The 20999-nt window shown below is 45.2% G+C and overlaps 1 protein-coding gene across 1 annotated transcript in view; it reads right to left on the bottom strand.

The window, feature by feature from the left end:
- Positions 1-20999, bottom strand: part of LOC138666048 (uncharacterized) — a 33897-nt gene that overhangs the window by 7962 nt on the left and 4936 nt on the right. The window contains exons 4-11 of the mRNA XM_069754143.1: positions 20589-20746; positions 17972-18077; positions 17120-17238; positions 16957-17040; positions 16283-16369; positions 6602-6690; positions 5952-6159; positions 5366-5491 (exon numbers count right to left, since the gene is read on the bottom strand). Coding sequence (XP_069610244.1) covers positions 5366-5491; positions 5952-6159; positions 6602-6690; positions 16283-16369; positions 16957-17040; positions 17120-17238; positions 17972-18077; positions 20589-20746 — 977 coding nt within the window. The remainder of the gene's footprint in view (positions 1-5365; positions 5492-5951; positions 6160-6601; positions 6691-16282; positions 16370-16956; positions 17041-17119; positions 17239-17971; positions 18078-20588; positions 20747-20999) is intronic.

Here is a 20999-nt window from a genome sequence, read left to right as displayed (position 1 = left end):
CTCTCGAGGCACAATACTACCCATGTCACCTTGCGGTCTCCTCTCCACTAATACAGTCACAGCACGCCACAAGATCGGCACACTCCTCTGCTGAAATACTCTGCGCTGCCAGGGAATTCCAATCCTCCCTACTCTCGAGGCATAATACTACCCATGTCACCTTGCGGTCTTCTCTCCACTAATACAGTCACAGCACGCCACAAGATCGGCACATTCCTCTGCTGAAATATTCTGTGCTGCTGTGGCACAGTGTTCCATTCTGTGCAATCATCCACCGGCCTTCACTATTCTCCTCACGCCATGACACTGCCCCCCGCAACTTAATGTCCTGCACTAATGCAATCGTACAGGACAACTGACACTCCATGCATGACCAGCAAACCTTCCTATCCTGAAATACTCTGTGCTGCTCATACTCTTCATTCCCCATCTTTCACCCTGTGATTTCACTTTTTTCATCTCCACCTACCTCCATCTCTTCTCTTACATCATTACATGAGTGAATATGGCTCTGACCCCCCCACTCCCAAAAGATCCCACTCTCCTTTCCTGAAATACTCTGTGCTGCAGTGAAAGTTAAGGTTTATACAGCCTTTGTGCTCCTGTACTGTAATGAGGGAGAAATTACTACTCGGTCCGACGCAAAAGGTTCATTTTACCGTTCATAAATCTGAATATTTCACGAGGAGACAATTCTAGTTTTGGGATGTATAACGTCCCCCGCTCCTCATGGTGAAGCCGCACATTACTTTTACTGCTTTTTTTTTCTGCAACGTTCAATAAAACACCTCGGCCGTGAATGATTTCAGCTCCATTTGTAATTTTCCGCCTGAGCTCAATAAAACAATCATTTAATGATCGTGTAGTCCGACCTACATAATGCAGGTTACATTGTGTGCAGGCGAGGGGATAAATTACACCGCCTGACACCCTAGGAGCTGTTTAACTGAAATATGTTTCCATCAGAAAACAAAGTGATGTGACTGCTCCAAAATCCTGTGCGGCCTCCGTCTAATGCGCGGACAGATCGAACAGCCAGGTAATGAAAATCAATCTCTCTTTTCAAAACATATCGGCAGCGTGCAGAGATAAGCTCCTCCATGTGACCTGCGCCCAAGGACAAATCAGAGAAAACAGCCCTAGTGTGATCAGAAATTGTATGGATTCAAGGGATCCAAAAATATCACCGAGCCCGATCTATACCGAAAATGTCCAAAAGAGGCACTATTATAGCAGTGATATTCTTGTATATAGGGAGCAGTATTATAGTAGTTATATTCTTGTACATCTTGTACATAGGAGCAATATTATAGCAGTGATATTCTTGTATATAGGGAGCAGTATTATAGTAGTTATATTCTTGTACATCTTGTACATAGGAGCAATATTATAGCAGTGATATTCTTGTATATAGGGAGCAGTATTATAGTAGTTATATTCTTGTACATAGGAGCAGTATTATAGCAGCGATATTCTTGTACATAGGGGCTGTATTATAGTAGTTATATTCTTGTACATAGGGGCTGTATTATAGTAGTTATATTCTTGTACATATGGGCAGTATTATAGTAGTTATATTCTTGTACATAGGGGCTGTATTATAGTAGTTATATTCTTGTACATAGGGGCTGTATTATAGTAGTTACTAGATTGTGGCCCGATTCTATCGCATCGGGTATTCTAGAATATGCATGTCCCCTTAGTATATGGACAATGATGATTCCAGAATTCGCGGCAGACTGTGCCCGTCGCTGATTGGTCGAGGCAACCTTTGACATCATCGTCGCCATGGCAACCATTATGACATCTACGTCGATACTGTGCCCGTTGCTGATTTGTCGAGGCCTGGCGGCCTCGACCAATCAGACGCGGGATGTCTACGTCCTTTATGACATCATCGTCGCTGTGCCCGTCGCTGATTGGTCGAGGCCTGGCGGCCTCGACCAATCAGAGAGGCGGGATTTCCAGGACAGACAGACAGACAGACAGACAGACAGACAGACGGAAAAACCCTTAGACAATTATATATATAGATATTCTTGTACATAGGGGCAGTATTATAGTAGTTATATTCTTGTACATAGGAGCAGTATTACAGTAGTTATATTCATACACATAGGGGCAGTATTATAGTAGTTATATTCTTGTACATTGGGGGCAGTATTATAGTAGTTATATTCTTGTACATAGGGGCAGTATTATAGTAGTTATATTCTTGTACATAGGGGCTGTATTATAGTAGTTATATTCTTGTACATATGGGCAGTATTATAGTAGTTATATTCTTGTACATAGGGGCTGTATTATAGTAGTTATATTCTTGTACATAGGGGCAGTATTATAGTAGTTATATTCTTGTACATAGGGGCAGTATTATAGTAGTTATATTCTTGTACATAGGAGCAGTATTATAGTAGTTATATTCTTGTACATAGGGGGCAGTATTATAGTAGTTATATTCTTGTACATTGGGGGCAGTATTATAGTAGTTATATTCTTGTACATAGGGGGCAGTACTATAGTAGCTATATTCTTGTACATAGGGAGCAGTATTATAGTAGTTATATTCTTGTACGTAGGGGCAGTATTATAGTAGTTATATTCTTGTACATAGGGAGCAGTATTATAGTAGTTATATTCATACACATAGGGGCAGTATTATAGTAGTTATATTCTTGTACATAGGAGCAGTATTATAGTAGTTATATTCTTGCACATAGGGGCAGTATTATAGTAGTTATATTCTTGTACATAGGGGCAGTATTATAGTAGTTATATTCTTGTACATAGGGGCTGTATTATAGTAGTTATATTCTTGTACATAGGGGCAGTATTATAGTAGTTATATTCTTGTACATAGGGGCAGTATTATAGTAGTTATATTCTTGTACATAGGGGCAGTATTATAGTAGTTATATTCTTGTACATAGGGGCTGTATTATAGTAGTTACATTTTTGTACATAGGGGCAGTATTATAGTAGTTATATTCTTGTAAATAGGGGCAGTATTATAGTAGTTATATTCTTATACATAGGGGCTGTATTATAGTAGTTACATTTTTGTACATGGGGCAGTATTATAGTAGTTATATTCTTGTACATAGGGGCAGTATTATAGTAGCTATATTCTTGTACATAGGGGCAATATTATAGTAGTTATGTTCTTGTACATAGGAGCAGTATTATAGTAGTTATATTCTTGTACATAGGAGCAGTATTATAGTAGATATATTCTTGTACATAGGAGCAGTATTATAGTAGTTATAATCTTGTACATAGGGGGCAGTATTATCTACTATATAATTGTTTAAGGGTCACTTCCGTCTTTCTGTCTGTCCTTCTTTCTGTCACGGATATTCATTGGTCGCGGCCTCTGTCTGTCATGGAATCCAAGTCGCTGATTGGTCTCGCCAGCTGCCTGTCATGGCTGCCGCGACCAATCAGCGACGGCCACAGTCCGATTAGTCCCTCCCTACTCCCCTGCAGTCAGTGCCCGGCGCCCGCTCCATACTCCCCGCAGTCACCGCTCACACAGGGTTAATGCCAGCGGTAACAGACCGCGTTATGCCGCGGGTAACTCACTCCGTTACCGCCGCTATTAACCCTGTGTGACCAAGTTTTTACTATTGATGCTGATTATGCAGCGTCAATAGTAAAAGGATCTAATGTTAAAAATAATTAAAAAAAATAAAAAATCATTATATACTCACCTTCTGCCGCCTTTCCTGCTCCTCGCGATGCTTCGGTAACCGCTCCATGCAAGCGGCAGGTTCCGGTGGCAAGGATGGTATGCGACAAGGACCTGTCATGATGTCACGGTCATGTGACCGCGACGTCATCACGGGTCCTGCGCTACCAACCCTGAAACCGGAAGCTGCCGAGTGCACCGTATACAGGCGACATGACTACAAGGGCTCCCTCGGAAGGTGAGTATATGTTTATTTTTTATTTTTAACCTGTGACATACGTGGCTGGCCAATATACTACGTGACTGGGCAATATACTACTTGGCTCTGTGCTGTATACTACGTCGCTGTGCAATATACTACGTGGCTGGGCAATATACTACGTCACTGGGCAATATACTACGTGGCTGGGCAATATACTACTTGGCTCTGTGCTGTATACTACGTCGCTGTGCAATATACTACGTGGCTGGGCAATATACTACGTCACTGGGCAATATACTACGTGGCTGGGCAATATACTACGTGGACATGCATATTCTAGAATACACGATGCGTTAGAATCGGGCCATCATCTAGTAGTAGTTATATTCTTGTACATAGGGGGCAGTATTATAGTAGTTATATTCTTGTACATAGGGGCAGTATTATAGTAGTTATATTCTTGTACATAGGAGCAGTATTATAGTAGTTATATTCTTGTACATAGGAGCAGTATTATAGTAGTTATATTCTTGTACATAGGAGCAGTATTATAGTAGCTATATTCTTGTACATAGGAGCAGTATTATAGTAGTTATATTCTTGTACATAGGAGCAGTATTATAGTAGTTATATTCTTGTACATAGGGAGCAGTATTATAGTAGATATATTCTTGTACATAGGAGAAGTATTATAGTAGTTATATTCTTGTACATAGGAGCAGTATTATAGCAGTTATATTCTTGTACATAGGAGCAGTATTATAGTAGTTATATTCTTGTACATAGGGGCAGTATTATAGTAGTTATATTCTTGTACATAGGAGCAGTATTATAGCAGTTATATTCTTGTACATAGGCGCAGTATTATAGTAGTTATATTCTTGTACATAGGGGCAGTATTATAGTAGTTATATTCTTGTACATAGGAGCAGTATTATAGTAGTTATATTCTTGTACATAGGAGCAGTATTATAGTAGTTATATTCTTGTACATAGGAGCAGTATTATAGTAGTTATATTCTTGTACATAGGAGCAGTATTATAGTAGTTATATTCTTGTACATAGGGGCAGTATTATAGTAGTTATATTCTTGTACATAGGAGCAGTATTATAGTAGTTATATTCTTGTACATAGGAGCAGTATTATAGTAGTTATATTCTTGTAAATAGGAGCAGTATTATAGTACGGTAGTTATATTCTTGTACATAGGAGCAGTATTATAGTAGTTATATTCTTGTACATAGGGGCAGTATTATAGTAGTTATATTATTGTACATAGGGGGCAGTATTATAGTAGTTATGATAAAACTCAGGAATTATTGTAGAATTATTTTATCATTGATGATACCAAGATATATAACAGATAACGTTCTATAGGAGACAGTGATAGGAAAATGAAATGTTACCCAGGGTATCTAGGCCACCATGTAGCAGCCTATGAAGTGGAGACGTATCACATAGTGCGGCACTTACTGTTCAGGTATCCGTGTCCTTGGTCAATATTAAAGCCGGTGGTAATGAGCAGATTGTCAGGTGTAACAGTCAGTGCGTCAACAAATCCAGAGCCGGAGTTGTGATTGGACAGACGGGTGAGACGATCTGTAAAAGATAAATGTGGATGACCTTATGGACAGGACATGGTATATAATGGTAATCCCATATGACAGGGGATCCAAGATGCCATGCTTTGGCTACGTTCACATTTGCGTTGTTGGGCGCAGCGTCGGCGACGCAACCAACAACGCATGTACACAACGCAGCGTTTTGCGCAGGGAAAACGCTACAAGTAGCGTCCTCTGCGCCTTGTCTTGTGAGTCTATATGACGCATGCGTCGTAAAACGCAGTACAACGCATACCGGCGCATGTCCATGCGCCCCCCATGTTAAAGATTGGGGCGCATAACCATGCGTCGGTATGCGTTGACGACGCTGCGCCCAACAACGCAAATGTGAGCATAGCCTTACATGAAACTGTTGGCTTCCGGACCGCATGCACATGGGCCCCATCATTATCCAGAGCCCGGGTGGATGTCACTGCCTCCGTAAGTCTGAATCTCACCTAGTTTCCAGTTGACGGCTTTAATGCACGACCCCTGAGTCGCCAAGTAAAGTTGGTCTGTAGTGGCACAAAGACTGTACAACCCCTTCAAAGAAAGTGCCAGCGGGTCACAGGAGTGCTGTAGACTCAGAGCTCCGGAAGAAGGGACGACTCTCCAGACCTTCAAGAAACCGTCCGATGATCCAGAATACAGCAACCCCGAATGGAACTGTAGGGAAACATGTAGATGTTATCTAATGGTCCTGTGATCAAAGGGACTCACAATCCCCAAATGCACACACCCGAGGGCCAAAATGGAAGGACTACGGGGCCAAATGGGCCAATGCTATGGCCAGATTGGGATGGAAGAAAAATGATGTAAACTCTGGGCAGATGTTGAACCCAGGTCTTAAGTGGTGCAGGGTAATGGTGACCCTATAACAGTGCCAGCAAAGCACCAGCGATCACCGGTCCTCTGTATACAGGTGAGCAGCCGGTAGACGGGTCTCACATGTCTTTTTTAAAGGCAACGATGTCTATGATCACTGCCAGGAAAGAACAGGTTGCGGTGAAAAGATGGTGCTGTGTTCAGAGGTGGCGGTCTTCATTCAGTCGTGCCGTTCTGGAGCGTGCACCGCCGCTCCGGACTTTTCCTTCCCCCCCCCCATTACCTGCAATGCTGACACCTTCTCATCGTGCGCCCTTTCGGATCCAAGGCTTTCTTGTGTTTCCAGATCCCAGACGTCGATCTTTCCACCATCTGAAAGGTAATGAAAAATAATGTGGCGTTATTGTGGAAAATCCGTCTCCACCATTCATGGGGAAAAGCAAAAAAAAGTTTTATGTAAATAATCAAAACTTCTGAAACTTTCTAAACAACTTCATGAGTTAAATTCTCACTGTTTTCAAGGGGAACCCCGCTCTGGAGATAGATAACCATCCTGAATATCTGGAGTCCTAATATCCATTCAATATCTCTGCTTGTTGTCAGTAAAAAAAAAAAGAAACAGAGCAGATTTTCTAATCAGAGTCTTAGTTCGTGCCCCAGATTGGCATAGCAGGAAACACAAAGTTATACATTGATGAAACTAGAAGTAGAAATTTTCCTTGTAATTTTGCATGATTAGCAGCAAGACCATGGTGGGAATCTGACTTCAGGGACCCCCACTAATGTTGAGGATGATGGGGCTTCACTGTGGGGAAACACTGCAGCGCAGGCCTGTTCACATCCACATCCATAGACCTGTGCTATGGGGGGTAACGGGGCGCTGATGTACAAGAATTATTTCAACTTGATGAATATGCGTTTTACTTGTTTGCAGGTGAAAAAAAAGCAAAGAAGAAGTTGAATAATAGATTCACTAGCCGGTCAGGGTCTCCAGAAAGCCGGGTGACAGCCCCTATAATGACCTGTCAGTCGGGATCACCATCCAGTGCTTGATCCCTGTGTACGAGAACATAAAAGGAGGAATATAACACCAGAAGCCGCCGCACTAGAGGAGCCCAGGGATTTATCTTTCTAGGTCATGTCTTTATTTTAGGGGGAAGACACGTTCTTTAGGAAGGAATTTAGAGGTTAGTCATAAAGTATTAATACCGCCAAACACAGAAACAGCAGCATATAACTTCTGACAATGGAAAGACGACGACGCAAGGACATTTTATTTTTAAAGGGGCTCTCTGCCTTAAAGAAGAAGTTGATTATAAAGTGTCCTCCCTGCTGACCCCTCAGCGATCAGCTGTAATCTACAGAGAAACCTGGCAGTAACTGTTCATTTATTCCTGCAGTGCCCCCGAAGGGAAGCTGAGGTATTACACAATATCAATGAATACAGGACAGGACGGGACCTCCAGAGCAGGTACAACCTAAATGGCTTGGGGGCGCCCGCCTCACGAATACAGACGGAGGTTGTTTTTATGCGGGAAAAGTTGACGTTTAGAACGACCCCATTCACTTTACCATATTAAGTCCTAAAAACAGGAAGAAAAAACTCCCTTATTTTGCTGAAATGGTAAAAAAAAAATACAATTCCGCCAATATATTTTTGAGTTTTGTTTTCATGATGTTTATTTTAAGGCAACATGAAATTGTTCCTATGTTTTAGTGGTTAAAGGGGTTTTCCCCATCTCCATGATCCTATCCCAATAGGTAGTAGGTGTAATAGTAATAATATTAGCAAATGCCTCCAATTAGAAATGTAGTATAGTTCTCTTGATTCGCTGTGTCGCTTACCCCATGTGCAGGGCATTGCAGAAGTGTAAGTATCCATGGTAACGACCACTCATATAGTGACAAACTGTTAGTTAGACAGCTCTTATCCATGGATACCTAAGCTACTGCAATGCCTGCACATGGGGTAAGCAACATAGCGAATCAGAAGAACTATACTACATTTCTAATTCAAGGCATTTGCGAATATTATTACTATTACACCTACTTCATATTGGGATAGGATCTTGGAGATAGGAATACCCCTTTAACCCCTTAATGACCGCCAATACGTCTTTTAACTGACCTGAGATATAACAGAATAGCCTCCCCATACAGGTGACAATCCAGCATCTGTCGGTTGTACACTATAGCTGACAACTTGCTGTATCAGCCACGATCAGTATTTGCACCGTCCAAATCTGTTTAACCCCTTAGATGCTGTCAATAGTGACTACATCATTATAAATGGTTAACAGAGTGTGGGGGCTTCTTCTTTATCCCAATTGGTGCCCTCAGATCATGATTTTGTTGTCCTGATGTTTGTGATGGCAATTCATGACCAAATAGCGGCCTTAGAGTCTGTCGACTATAGTAATCTGTTTAGAAGTTAGTGACATTTAGGTGGTAAAAATACACATTTTGATTTCTGTCATGCCACTTTGCATCAATTCCTGTAAAGCACCCGAAGGGTTAATAAACTACCTGACAGCAGTTTTCAATATGTTTAGGGGTGCTGTTTTTAAAATGGAATCACGTTTGGGGGTTTCCCAATATATGGGACCCCTAAAGTTACTTCAAACATGGATAAGTCCCTAAAAAAATAAATGTGGTAAATTTCTTTGAAAAAATGAAAAATTTCTGCTACATTTTTAAACCTCCTAAAATGCTAACAAAATAAAATAACATTTTACAAATGGTGCTGATGTAAAGCAGACATGTGGGAAATGTTATTTATTAATGGTTTGCTGTTGTATGACTATCTGGATTAAAGGGATAATCATTCAAATTTAGAAAATTGCTAATTTTTTAACATTTTTCTCAAATTTTTGATATTTTTTATAAATAAACACAAAAAATGTTGAACTAAATTTACCATTATCATAAAGTATAATGTGTCACGAAAAAACAATCTCAAAATCACTGGGATTTGTTGAAGCGTTGCAGAGTTATTACCACATAAAGTGACACTGGTCAGATTTCAAAAATTTGGCTCGGTCACTAAGGGGTTAAGGAAATTGAGTTTGTGTCACCATTTGCTGAGAACCGTAACTTTTATTTTCTCTGTGTCAGGGTTTATTTTTTGCGTGGCGAGCCGATGTTTTTATTGGGATGATTTTAGGGTACATATGATATTTTCATCCCTATTTATTGCATTCCTGGGGAAAAAGATGCAGCAACAAAAAGTGTCATTTCTGTTGTTTCAATGTTTGTATCCAAAAGGTTAAATTTCTCTATCGCCTCTCATTGGGGGACACAGGAGCCATGGGTGTATGCTGCTGCCACTAGGAGGCTGACACTATGCGCAAAAAAAGTTAGCTCCTCCTCTGCAGTGTACACTCCACCGACTGGCATTATGAACCCCAGTTTAGCTTAGTGTCAGTAGGAGGTGGGCACGGGTCTTTCATTAGACCCTTATCTACTTCAATGTGCGTCATTTGCAGGCTACCGCGTGGCTTCCTCCCCCTGCGGCCGCAATGCCTCCTGTCACAGCGCGACAGCCTTGGCAGGCTGCTGCACCGCTTATTACTTGCGGCGCACTGCTCCGGCGTTGCGTTTTTTTTGCACCGGCGGCCGCCGGCCTCTAATTTAGGTCCCGGCTTCGGCCCGGGCCTACGTCTAGCTCCGCGACTCTGCCCACTTCCGTTTTGCTTGGGCGGGCTTTTCTCCCGCCCGACAATCTTCTTCCCCGCATTCTCCGCCCACCAGCGCCATCTTGGTACTCCTGGGCGCACGGGCTTGGCGCCACACATCACCGCTCCGCCCCTTGCAGAGCATTCTGGCGTTCTTCCTGCGTGTTCCCACTTCTTGGATTGCCGCAGGAGCTCACATTGCCTTCCTGCCTAAAGGGCTACTTCCCCGGAGGTCCACCCGCAAGCCGGACAGCTTCCTCCACCTGGAATCCATCTTCGTCTGCCGTGAGTAGCTCTGCACTACAGACTGACACTCCCCTCTGCCCCCTAACACTCTGGCATTTTCTTCAGGAACCCTTCAAGATGTCTACCTCTAAGGGAGGCCACTCTCGTCCTTCTACTTCTTCCTCTACTTCTTCTGCCTTAGTCAATTACTTTGCATGTTCGTCTTGTAACTGCTATCTTCCCTCAGGTCAGTCCTCTCCACTATGTCAGGCCTGCAGCAACCCGATTGTTCCCACCTCCCAGGATCCCCCGGCCGCTCCGCTTGAGAGTGATACCCTCACCCCAGGCTGGGCTTCCTCTCTGTCACAATCGGTAGCGGATCTAACTCGGGTGTCTCAAACTCAGGTGTCCGTGATTGATCGATTTCCCCTGCAGGCTCCCGCAGTAGCGAGCGGGTCGCAGGAGCCTCCGTCCGAGCCCTCCATTATAAGCCGCAAAAGGTCCAGACAGGAACGCCGGTCTGGGTCCTCTTCTCGTTCCATCTTGCCCCACGGTCCTTCTCTGCTGTCGGCTTCCTCCCAGTCCTCCTCCCCTGAGTCAGGCGAGGTGTTCTCTCATGCACCCTCGGAGGATATTTCGGAGCTGGATTCTAACCAAATCGCTACCATGAGGGATATGGTTTAGAATCTCATTGGAGCGATAAATCAGACCTGTGGCATCAAGGATTCCTCTACGGAACCCGCAGATCAGGCGGTTTCGTTTAGACGGGCTAAACCACCTTCCAGGTTTTTCACTCCTCACCCTAAATTTGAGGAGATCATGACCAGAGAAAGAGAGAATCCGACCAGACGTTTTAAGAAAGGAAAGCGTCTTGGCGTTTTATATCCTTTTTCTCCAGAACTTACCGCCAATTGGACTGATTCTCCCTCGGTGGATCCTCTAGTTATCAGGCTGTCCATCAACACGGTCCTTCCACTGTCTGGCGGAGCATATCTGAAGGATTATAACGATAGAGTCATAGAATCCTTTGAAGCGGCTGCAGCTACTCTATGCCCGGCTTTTGCTTCCACTTGGGTTTCAAAATTCATATCCAAATGGGCCAAACAACTCCGTCGGGGCATCCTGGATGGGGATCCACCCGGACAGCTGGTGGAGCTTGCCAATCAGATTTCTCACGCAGGTGAATACCTGGTCTCTGCCTCCCTGGATGCCGCGTCTTGTGCGGCTCAGGCGTCCAGCAATGCTGCTGCCATCCGCTGGACCGCTTGGCTCAAGGCCTGGCAGGCGGATTTGTCTTCTAAAAAGTCCCTTACCAACCTGCCTTTTCAAGGTTCACGTCTCTTTGGTTCTAAGCTGGACCAAATCATTAAGGACGCCACCGGGGGCACAAGTTCTCTTCTTCCCCAGGCTAAACCTCGTCGCCTTCCTCCTAGATGGCAATTTCGGTCGCTTCGCGGCATCAAACTCCTTTTCCCAGCAACAACAGAGGCCAAAGGCACGTCAAGAGAAGAAGACGGTATCCTTTAGACTCACTCCTTCCTGGCGTTCTCGCTACTCCTAGGGTAGATCCTCCAGGTCCAGGACTGGAAGATCCACCTCGTCATGACTCACGGCAAGACCCCAGCCCTCTTCCCAGGGTGGGCGGCCGTCTCCTCTTCTTCAGGGACGTCTGGATCTCCTCAGGAGAGGACGAATGGGTCAGGGAAGTTGTATCCTCGGGATAGAAAATTGAGTTTGTTTCACGACCCCGGGATCGTTTCTTTGAATCCCGACCTCCAAGAGACCCCGCTCTAGTTATGGGTTTCTTCGTAGTCATCGCTTCTCTCCTCAAAGCCGAGGTAATCATTCCTGTCCCAGAAAAAGAACGGTTCACAGGTTTCTATTCCAAATCTTTTTGTGGTACCGAAAAAAGACGGCAAGGTTTGTCCCATTCTGGATCTCAAATTGCTGAACAAGAGAGTTCGTCTGAACACTTCAGGATAGAATCCCTTTGTTCAGTAATTGCTTCCATGGAGGCTCAAGAATTTCTGTGTTCCATAGATATTCAGGACGCCTACCTCCATTTCCCGATATCCCCGGGACATCACCAATTCCTGCGCTTTGCGGTGCTCCAGGACCATTTTCAGTTCGTCGACCTGCCGTTCGGACTTGCAACCGCTCTTAGGGTTTTCACGAAGATCATGGCGGCGCTGATAGCCATCTTGAGGGTCAGGGGACTAGTACTTTTTCCATACCTCGACGACATCCTCATCAAGGCTCCGTCCTTTTCTCAGGCCCACGAAAGCCTGTCCATCATTCTCGACACCCTAGCCCGTTTCGGGTGGCTTGTCAACAAGAAGAAATCCTGTCTTGTTCCTTCCCAGCGCCTAGTTTTTCTGGGCATGCTCTTCGACACTCGTCAGACCAAAGTCTTCCTTCCCGAGGACAAGAGATCCATCCTTCATCGGGACGTACGTTTGCTCCAGGATCCTCGGCTTCCTTCCTTCCTATCGGCCATGAAGGTTCTGGGGAGGATGGTAGCAACATTGGAAGCGATTCCCTTCCCCCAATTTCACTCACGACCTCTTCAGCAGACCATCCTGTCACAGTGGGACAGGTCTGTCTTGTCCCTGGATCATCCGATTCTCTCCCCGGGTCAAACGGTCCCTCAGTTGATGGCTGACGTCACCTCTCATCTCCCAGGGCAGGTCCTTCCTTCCAGTTCACTGGCAGGTGGTCACGACAGACGCCAGCCTGCTCGGCTGGGGCGCGGTGCTTCGCCACCTGACTGTTCAGGGTCTTTGGTCGGCGCAGGAGTCTTCTCTGTCGATCAACGTCCTCGAGAGTCGGGCCATCTTTCTCTCCCTTCGTCACTGGGAAAGGATTCTCAGGGGTCTACCTATCCGAATCCAGATGGACAATGCCACGGCTGTGGCATATGTCAACCATCAGAGGGGGGGGACTCGGAGCTCCTTGGCCTTGGCCGAGGTATCCAAGATCCTCCTCTGGGCAAAGGCAACGGTGCCGGTGATATCAGCTGTGCATATCCCCAGCGTGGACAACTGGGCCGCCGACTTCCTCAGCCGCGAGGGCCTCGCGGCAGGGGAATGGTCCTTGCATCAGGAGGTCTTCCATCAGATTTGTCTTCGATGGGGGACTCCAGACGTGGACCTCACGGCGTCCCAAATGAACAGGAAGGTTCCTCGGTTCGTCTCCAGGTCTCGCAACCCTCTCCCAGTTGGCGTCGACGCTCTGGCCATTCCTTGGTCGCAGTTTGTGCTCCCCTATCTGTTCCCACCCCTTCTCTTGCTTCCCAAGCTGTTGAAAAAGATCAAGGCGGCGGGGGTGCCGGTCATTCTGATCGCCCTGGATTGGCCCAGGAGAGCTTGGTTTGCGTAGATCGTCAATGTTCTCGCGGACGCCCCCTGGCGCCTTTCAGACAGGCCCGATCTGCTGTCTCAGGGTCCGATCTGCCACCCAAATTCTCGGTCGCTCAGTTTAATGGCGTGGCTGTTGAGACCACAGTTCTAAGAGCTTGATAAAGACCCATTTGGGTTGAAACGTTGCATTTTATGGCACAATAAAGAAGAATTTTCACTTTCACCTTGACTGGATGCTGTCCTTCACTTCAAATTATGGTATGTGCTCTTCCACTTGGGGCCGGTGGATATAGGACGGGCATCCTCCGCCTTTGTTCCTGTGAACTTTTGTCAGATGTGCTGTCAGCCTTGCGTCTATTTTTGGACGTAGTTCTAAGAGCGTCCGGCCTTTCGGACTGGGTGATTCACACCATGATCCAGGCTAGGAAGCCTTCGTCTTCCAGGATCTACTATCGTACCTGGAAGGCTTGCTTCTGTTGGTGCGAGTCCAACCGCGTTTCACCTATGTCCTTTTCCCTGCCTTCCATTTTGGCCTTCCTTCAGGCAAGACTGGATTCGGGCTTTGCTCTTAGTTCCCTAAAGGGCCAGGTTTCTGCGCTCTCTATCCTTTTTCAGAAGACGTTATCTTCTCGGCAACAGGTTAAGACCTTCCTTCAAGGAGTAGCCCATGCTGTCCCTCCTTACAGGGCCCCTGTGGATTCATGGGATTTAAATCTTGTGCTCGACGCTCTGAGGGGTTCCCCCTTTGAGCCTCTCAGGGAGGTTTCCCTGTCAGTTCTTTCTTGGAAGGTGGCCTTTCTTGTGGCCATCACTTCTATCCGCCGCGTTTCCGAGTTAGAGGCCCTTTCTTGCCGACCTCCTTTCTTGGTTATCCACCAGGACAAGGTGGTCCTCAGGCCTCCGCCTTCCTTCCTTCCTAAGCTGGTTTCCACCTTCCACCTCAACGAGGACATCGTTCTACCTTCCTTTTGTCCAGCTCCGACTCATCCTCTGGAGCGATTATTGAACAAGCTGGACCTCGTCAGGGCAGTGAGGATCTACCTGGCTAGAACAGCCGCTTTCCAGAAGACGGATTCTCTTTTTGTCATTCCTGATGGCATGCATAGAGGCCTGCCGGCTTCCAAGGCGACTATTGCTCGCTGGATCAGAATGGCAATTTTGGAGGCTTACCAGGTCAAGAACAGAGTGCCCCCTCCTGAGATAAAGGCTCACTCTACCCGGGGAGTTGGCGCATCCTGGCGGTGCACCACAGGGCTTCTGCCCTACAGTTTTGCAAAGCGGCATCCTGGTCTTCCTTCCACACGTTCGCCAAATTTTACAAGGTTGATACCTACGCTTCGGCGGACGCCAGCCTAGGCAGAAGGATCTTGCAGGCGGCAGTGGTGAGTCCTCTGACCTGATGGAACTCTGTTTTTCCCTCCCCAGGGACTGCTTTGGGACGTCCCATGGTTCCTGTGTCCCCCAATGAGAGGCGATAGAGAAAACAGGATTTTTGGTTGCTTACCGTAAAATCTGTTTCTCGGAGCCTTCATTGGGGGACACAGCACCCTCCCATGTTATTCAGTTTCTATTGTTCTGTTTCTATGACTGTTCTCACGTTTACAGTTCTCATGTTTGTGGTTATGTTTCAACCTTATTGCTTTTCTCCTACTGCTTTCTCACTAACTGAAGTGCATAATGCCAGTCGGTGGGGTGTACACTGCAGAGGAGGAGCTAACTTTTTTTGTGTATAGTGTCAGCCTCCTAGTGGCAGCAGCATACACCCCATGGTTCCTGTGTCCCCCAATGGAGGCTCCGAGAAACAGATTTTACGGTAAGCAACCAAAAATCCTATTTTTATACTTTGATCGCTCAGATTTTTGTAGATACGAAAGAAATTTATTTTTCTGTATTATTATTATTTTTTTGTATTGGGAAAAGGGGTGAGTGAAACTTATAGATTTTTAAAAACTTTTTTTGTATTACTTTTTTTTTTATTTTACAAGTCCCCCTATGAGAACTGAAGCAGGGATCATTTGAAATTAACAACCTCCCATGAGGTCACAGGTTGGGTGAGCTTCATCGGAGTACAAAGATGGCGGCAACAGGGGCTTTCAGTAGTGTCAGAGTGAAGGGTGATGGGAATCGGAACGGATTGAGCCACTTAAATGCGCTGTCAGATATTGTGTGTGGCGCAGGCTCAGATCCATATGACCGCACTCAACATCTTCGGGACAAAAACCGGGATTATCGTGAAGGGGTTAATGTCAACACTCGAAAAAAAAAAAGTTAAAATATTTCCTTCTATTCTGCAGGAGGCAGCGAAGCAGACACAAAGAAAGGGATAATAAAGATAATTGTGTCCTTGTGGTTTCTTGAGTAATTGCAGAGCAGGTAGAGAATGAGTAAGAAGCTGTTTCTATATAAAGTCTTAGGAAGTTTCCTTCCTTCTAGTCCGTTCTTTTAAGAAGTGTTATTAAAGTTAAACTCCAAAATAATTAAAAAAAAATTCAAAAAGTCCTTAAATCGTCTTTTTTGAGAAAGTGGTGGAGAATACATTACTTTTTCTCTGTTTCTGGAACAGCTGCACCCAACTTTTCTGGACCCCTGAATGTAAATCTACAGATATCGTTCATCTCCCAATCCTCTATTGTGGCTGAAATGAACGGCCCATTGTGAAGTCTGATTTAAAGGGATCATGATGGACCAGTGACCGGCGAGACTCACCTGAGCCAGAAATCAGCAGCTTTGTATGTGGTATATGAGTGATGGCGGACACTGCAGAGAACGTGTATATACTGAGGAGAGGCTGACCTGGGAGGAAAGCAGACAACAATCACTGGGGGGTCACCCAAAGCATAGACATCGGCCTGCGTTATCTTCTGGACGTGACAATCTCTGGACACCTATCCCATGTGCACTGGGTCCTATTGAGTTCAAGAATTTGTCTAGAATTAGGGAAAAAAGTGTCTGCTTTCTTACAGAAATAGCGCCACTACGGACCATAGGTTGTGCCTGGTACTGCAACTTAGCCTGATGCCTTTGAATGCTTCAATCCCAGACACAGCCATAGACAAGAATGGAGCTGTTTCTGGATAAAAAAAGACACTTTTTAGACAGCCACTCCATAAAGCAAGCAGATCTATAAAAACAAACCCTCAAACGGTCATGTCGATGTAAAAAAAAAAAAAATATTGACTCTTGGAAGTGGAGGAAAAAACGAATGCTCCAAAATGGAAAAATCACCCAGGAAAGCCGCCATGCTGAAACTGCTGATTTCGGCTGCACAGCTAACCATCGGGTGTCAGACGTTGTCTCACTTTGCGCTTTCGAAAACCCATGGACGCTCGGCCCATAGACAGCGCCGATGTGTACGGTGGAGTCGGGATCGCCACCTTTACCTGTGCGCAGACTCCACACTTTGATGCTGCTGTCGGACGATCCGCTGCAGACAAAATGTTCTCCAGGAGGTAGAAGATCCGAGTCTAAAAGTAAAAAAATAAAAATATCCTTCACTTTTTTGGTCCAGACGCCGCCCCATCATCTTGTCTAGGGGTCACTTACGTAGTTTGGTGTCATCCAGGTCGACCATGACCAAGCAGGTGATGGCTCCAGTGTGGCCACACAGCGTCCTGACCTCTGACCGGGACTGAATATCCCATACACGTACTGAGGTGTCCCAGCTGTCCCAAAATGTAGGGTATGAAGGGATGGAAAAAAGAAAGGAAAATGTAGGCAAAGAACAAGAGATAAGTGGGGGAAAGGCGGCTTCCTATCACTGATATGGACGAGTGTATAATACTGGGAAGAGTACAGGGCGCCCATCCCGATCCCAAAACACCCATGTTTAACCTCTTCCCCACACATGACGTACATGTCATTCGCTGGGTGTGGGAGTTATGGAGCGGCCTCAAGAGCTGAGCCCGCACCATACAGAGCATCATGGTTCACCACAGGTTGGGCTTCATAGGAGATCGTTATTTTTACTAAATACTGCAACATGCAATATTAAAGTCCACATGGGAACTATGAAAAAGAAGTAAAAAGTAACTAAAAAAAAGTTAAAAAAAAACCCAGAGACTCTTAAAGAAAGGTGTGCCGTGGGGCAGCACGGTGGCTCAGTGGATAACACTGCAGCCTTGCAGCGCTGGAGTCCTGGGTTCAAATCCCACCAAGGACAACATCTGCAAGGAGCTTGTATGTTCTGCCCGTGTTTGCGTGGGTTTCCTCCAGTTTCTTCCCACAGTCCAAAGACATACTGATAGGGAATTTAGATTGTGAGCCCCAAATGGGGACAGCGATGAAAATGTGTGCAACCTGTAAAGCGCTGCGGAATATGTTAGCGCTATATAATGATTATTATTATTATGGCAGTTTCTGCACATTGTGATGAGGCTGATGATCTGCGCGTCTCACCTCCCGGAGATCACGTATGTGTCATGTATGAGAACACTCGTCACTAGATCACTGTGTCCTTCCAAGCTGTGAACCGAGAATTGTGAGTTTTGCAGTGGATACGGATCTGGCAGATGGAGGAAAAGATAAAATGGTGAAAAATTTGGGTTAACACCGTGAATGTGTCGGAGCGGATGAAATGAAAGCAGAAAAGGAGCCATGAATGAAGAGAAGGGGGAAGGAGAAGAATAAAGGGGCGCAAGAGAAGTAAACATAAAGGGAAGACATCCATTATTATCATTTAGGCGGATCCCGTTATACTCAGGGAAAGGTGAGAAATGCAATTTACAGCTTTGTATTGAAAAACATTTACTGTCACCAGATTCCAAAATACAAACTGCACGTTACCAAACAGATCTGCTAGACCTGATAAAACTGGTGTACTTACTGTGAAAATACATTGGTCACTGCTGATTCTCCTGGATCTCTTTGCTGTGGATCACCAGCTCCTCTTCACTATGCTCCGCTCCATCGGCCTCAAGGACACCGTTCTCTCCTGGTTCTCCTCCTACCTCTCTGACCGCTCCTTCACTGTATCTTTTGCCGGCTCCTCTTCCTCCCCTCTTCCCCTTACTGTCGGGGGTCCTGTCCTAGGCCCCCTCCTCTTCTCCCTATTCAACACCCCTATAGCGCAAATCATCAGCAGATTTGGTTTCCAGCATCATCTTATGGTATCTGTCCGCCGTCTCTAACATCATGTCTCTTGTGTTGTCTTGTGTTTTTGCAGCATTTTTTCACCCATTAACTTCAATGAAGTCAGACAACAGCGCTATAAAAACACAAGTCTAAAAATGATTTACTGCTTATTTGCTGCTTTTTTGTAGCATAAACATATTATGGTTATGTGTGGTTCTTATTTAATTTTGCGCCTTGATCTGCTCATTTCTTGTGAGATTCTAATCCTGTCGCACCTTGGAGCATTTTTTTGCACACACTCTGCTTACTTTCTTTTGTCTTTATACATACATGATAGATCTATGTTCTCTATGCGTCACACTACCATCCATTATTTAAATGCCATTTACATTCTATGTGTGTATACCTTTCCATCTTATATTTACAACCAATATGGTGGTTTGATTCAGAGGACGTCGGGTATACAGTTGAATCCAGAAGTTTCCATCCACTATATAAAGACACATCTGCAGGTTTTTCTCATATCGGACATGAAATCAGAATAAACCTTTCCCGTTTTAGGGCAATTAGGATTACCATAATTATTAGTATTTGCCACATGCCAGAATAATGAGAGAGAATGTTTCAAGAAATTTTTGCATCCAAATTCTCAACGTGTGCACATACCCTTACTGTAGTTCATATTCATTCTCGCTTGGACTACTACAACTCTCTACTAATCAATATCCCGCTAACCAAACTTTCTCCTCTCCAATCCATCCTAAATGCAGCAGCTAGAGTTGTATTTCTGTCCAGCTGCTACACCGATGCCTCCACCCTGAACCAGTCATTACACTGGCTAACCATCCACTACATAGTACAAGTACAATACAAACTTATCTCTCTCACCCACAAGGCTCTCCACAGTTCTGCACCACCCTACATCTACTCCCTCTACCATCCTACCTGTGCAACGGATCTAAAACTACCTTCCTCCTTATTCCGAGCCCCCCACTTCCGTCTCCACGACTTCTCTCATGCTGAACCAGTTTTCTGGAATGCACTACCCTGAACGATCTGACTTATACCTAGCCCTGTTGTTAAGTGTCCTTTAAAAAAGACATCTCTTAAGCTTAGCCTATCACCTCAACTTACTAACTCCTCTGTTCCCGCTTTCTATATTTTCCTCGGGAACTGATCCCTCCTATTCATCTGTCTCCACATCCCACATGCACTGATCTGATAACTGCACTTAGACAGATCCTGGCTGATGAAGGGATCATACGGTTTATATGAAAATCCCTATTTGCTATAATGATGGCCGGACCGCACATTATACCTATTATGTCCTCCTATTTGTAGCGGTCAGTAAAAGGCTGGATGGAAGGAGACCGACTACACCTGGACTCATGAGTTCTCTCACTCTTTAGCTGGTCTCATAAAATTCTGAAATCAGGATTATATAGTCCTTCTGAAATGTATTTTCACAGTAAGTACATCAGCCCCATCAGGTCTGAGAGTTCTATTTAGTGCATGCGGTTTATACTGTACAATCGAATGACAGATCCGTTTTAATCAGGACACTTTGTGAAATAATTTGGATTACATCATGATCAAAAAGTATATTATTTTCAATTTTTAGGACACAGTCCCTCGATGAAGACGGAAGGCAAAGATTTAAGTTGCCGAAAGGGACTGTGGACAAACAACGAACACTGTGCCCCCTTCCTGTTTACCAGGCACAGTACTGTACATGCAGTAGTGGCTGCACCCTGGTCCTACACCCCTCCCTGAAAGAGACTGACCTGCAGTGCCACACGGTGCCACCCAATGTACAGGTCTGTAATGGCGGCCATAGTAACACCCAGCTTTCCCAGGTACAGACACAACTGGGAAAGCTGAACACAATTTTTAATAACTTGGCTGAAGACGTACAACCCTTTTAACTGAATATTTAACAAACCTGTCAGTGGTCCCGTGGGGGCCGGCGTCTCATCTGTAGATGCTGTCTGTACTTGTGCGACCGTTTTTTGCTTTTTCCGCTTAGATGCTGCGGCTGGTACAGGGGGCGACCGGATGTCAGGGTCAGGATCCGACGAGAATGAAGTGTCTCTGCAAGAGCTGAAGAAAACACGAAGTGTGCATGTATGTATCAGGGTGGGGGCCATGAACTAGGACCACAACCAAAAAGGAATGGCGGGATGCCCACGGGAACTTCCTGCGCCCCTTGTCCCTTCTGGGGATAATGGTGCGAACAAACCACCGATGTGATTACAGTAACAGTCGTAGTGATGGACGTCACTGCGACTTCACGCTGAAGCTTCCCGACAGGGGTAATATGGAGGAAGCAGCTGTCTGGCACGAGCCCCTAACT

Source organism: Ranitomeya imitator, chromosome 2, assembly GCF_032444005.1.
Source record: "Ranitomeya imitator isolate aRanImi1 chromosome 2, aRanImi1.pri, whole genome shotgun sequence".
NCBI lineage: Eukaryota > Metazoa > Chordata > Amphibia > Anura > Dendrobatidae > Ranitomeya > Ranitomeya imitator.
The sequence above is the reverse complement of the archived record's forward strand: the minus strand, read 5'-3'. Positions and strand labels throughout refer to the sequence as shown.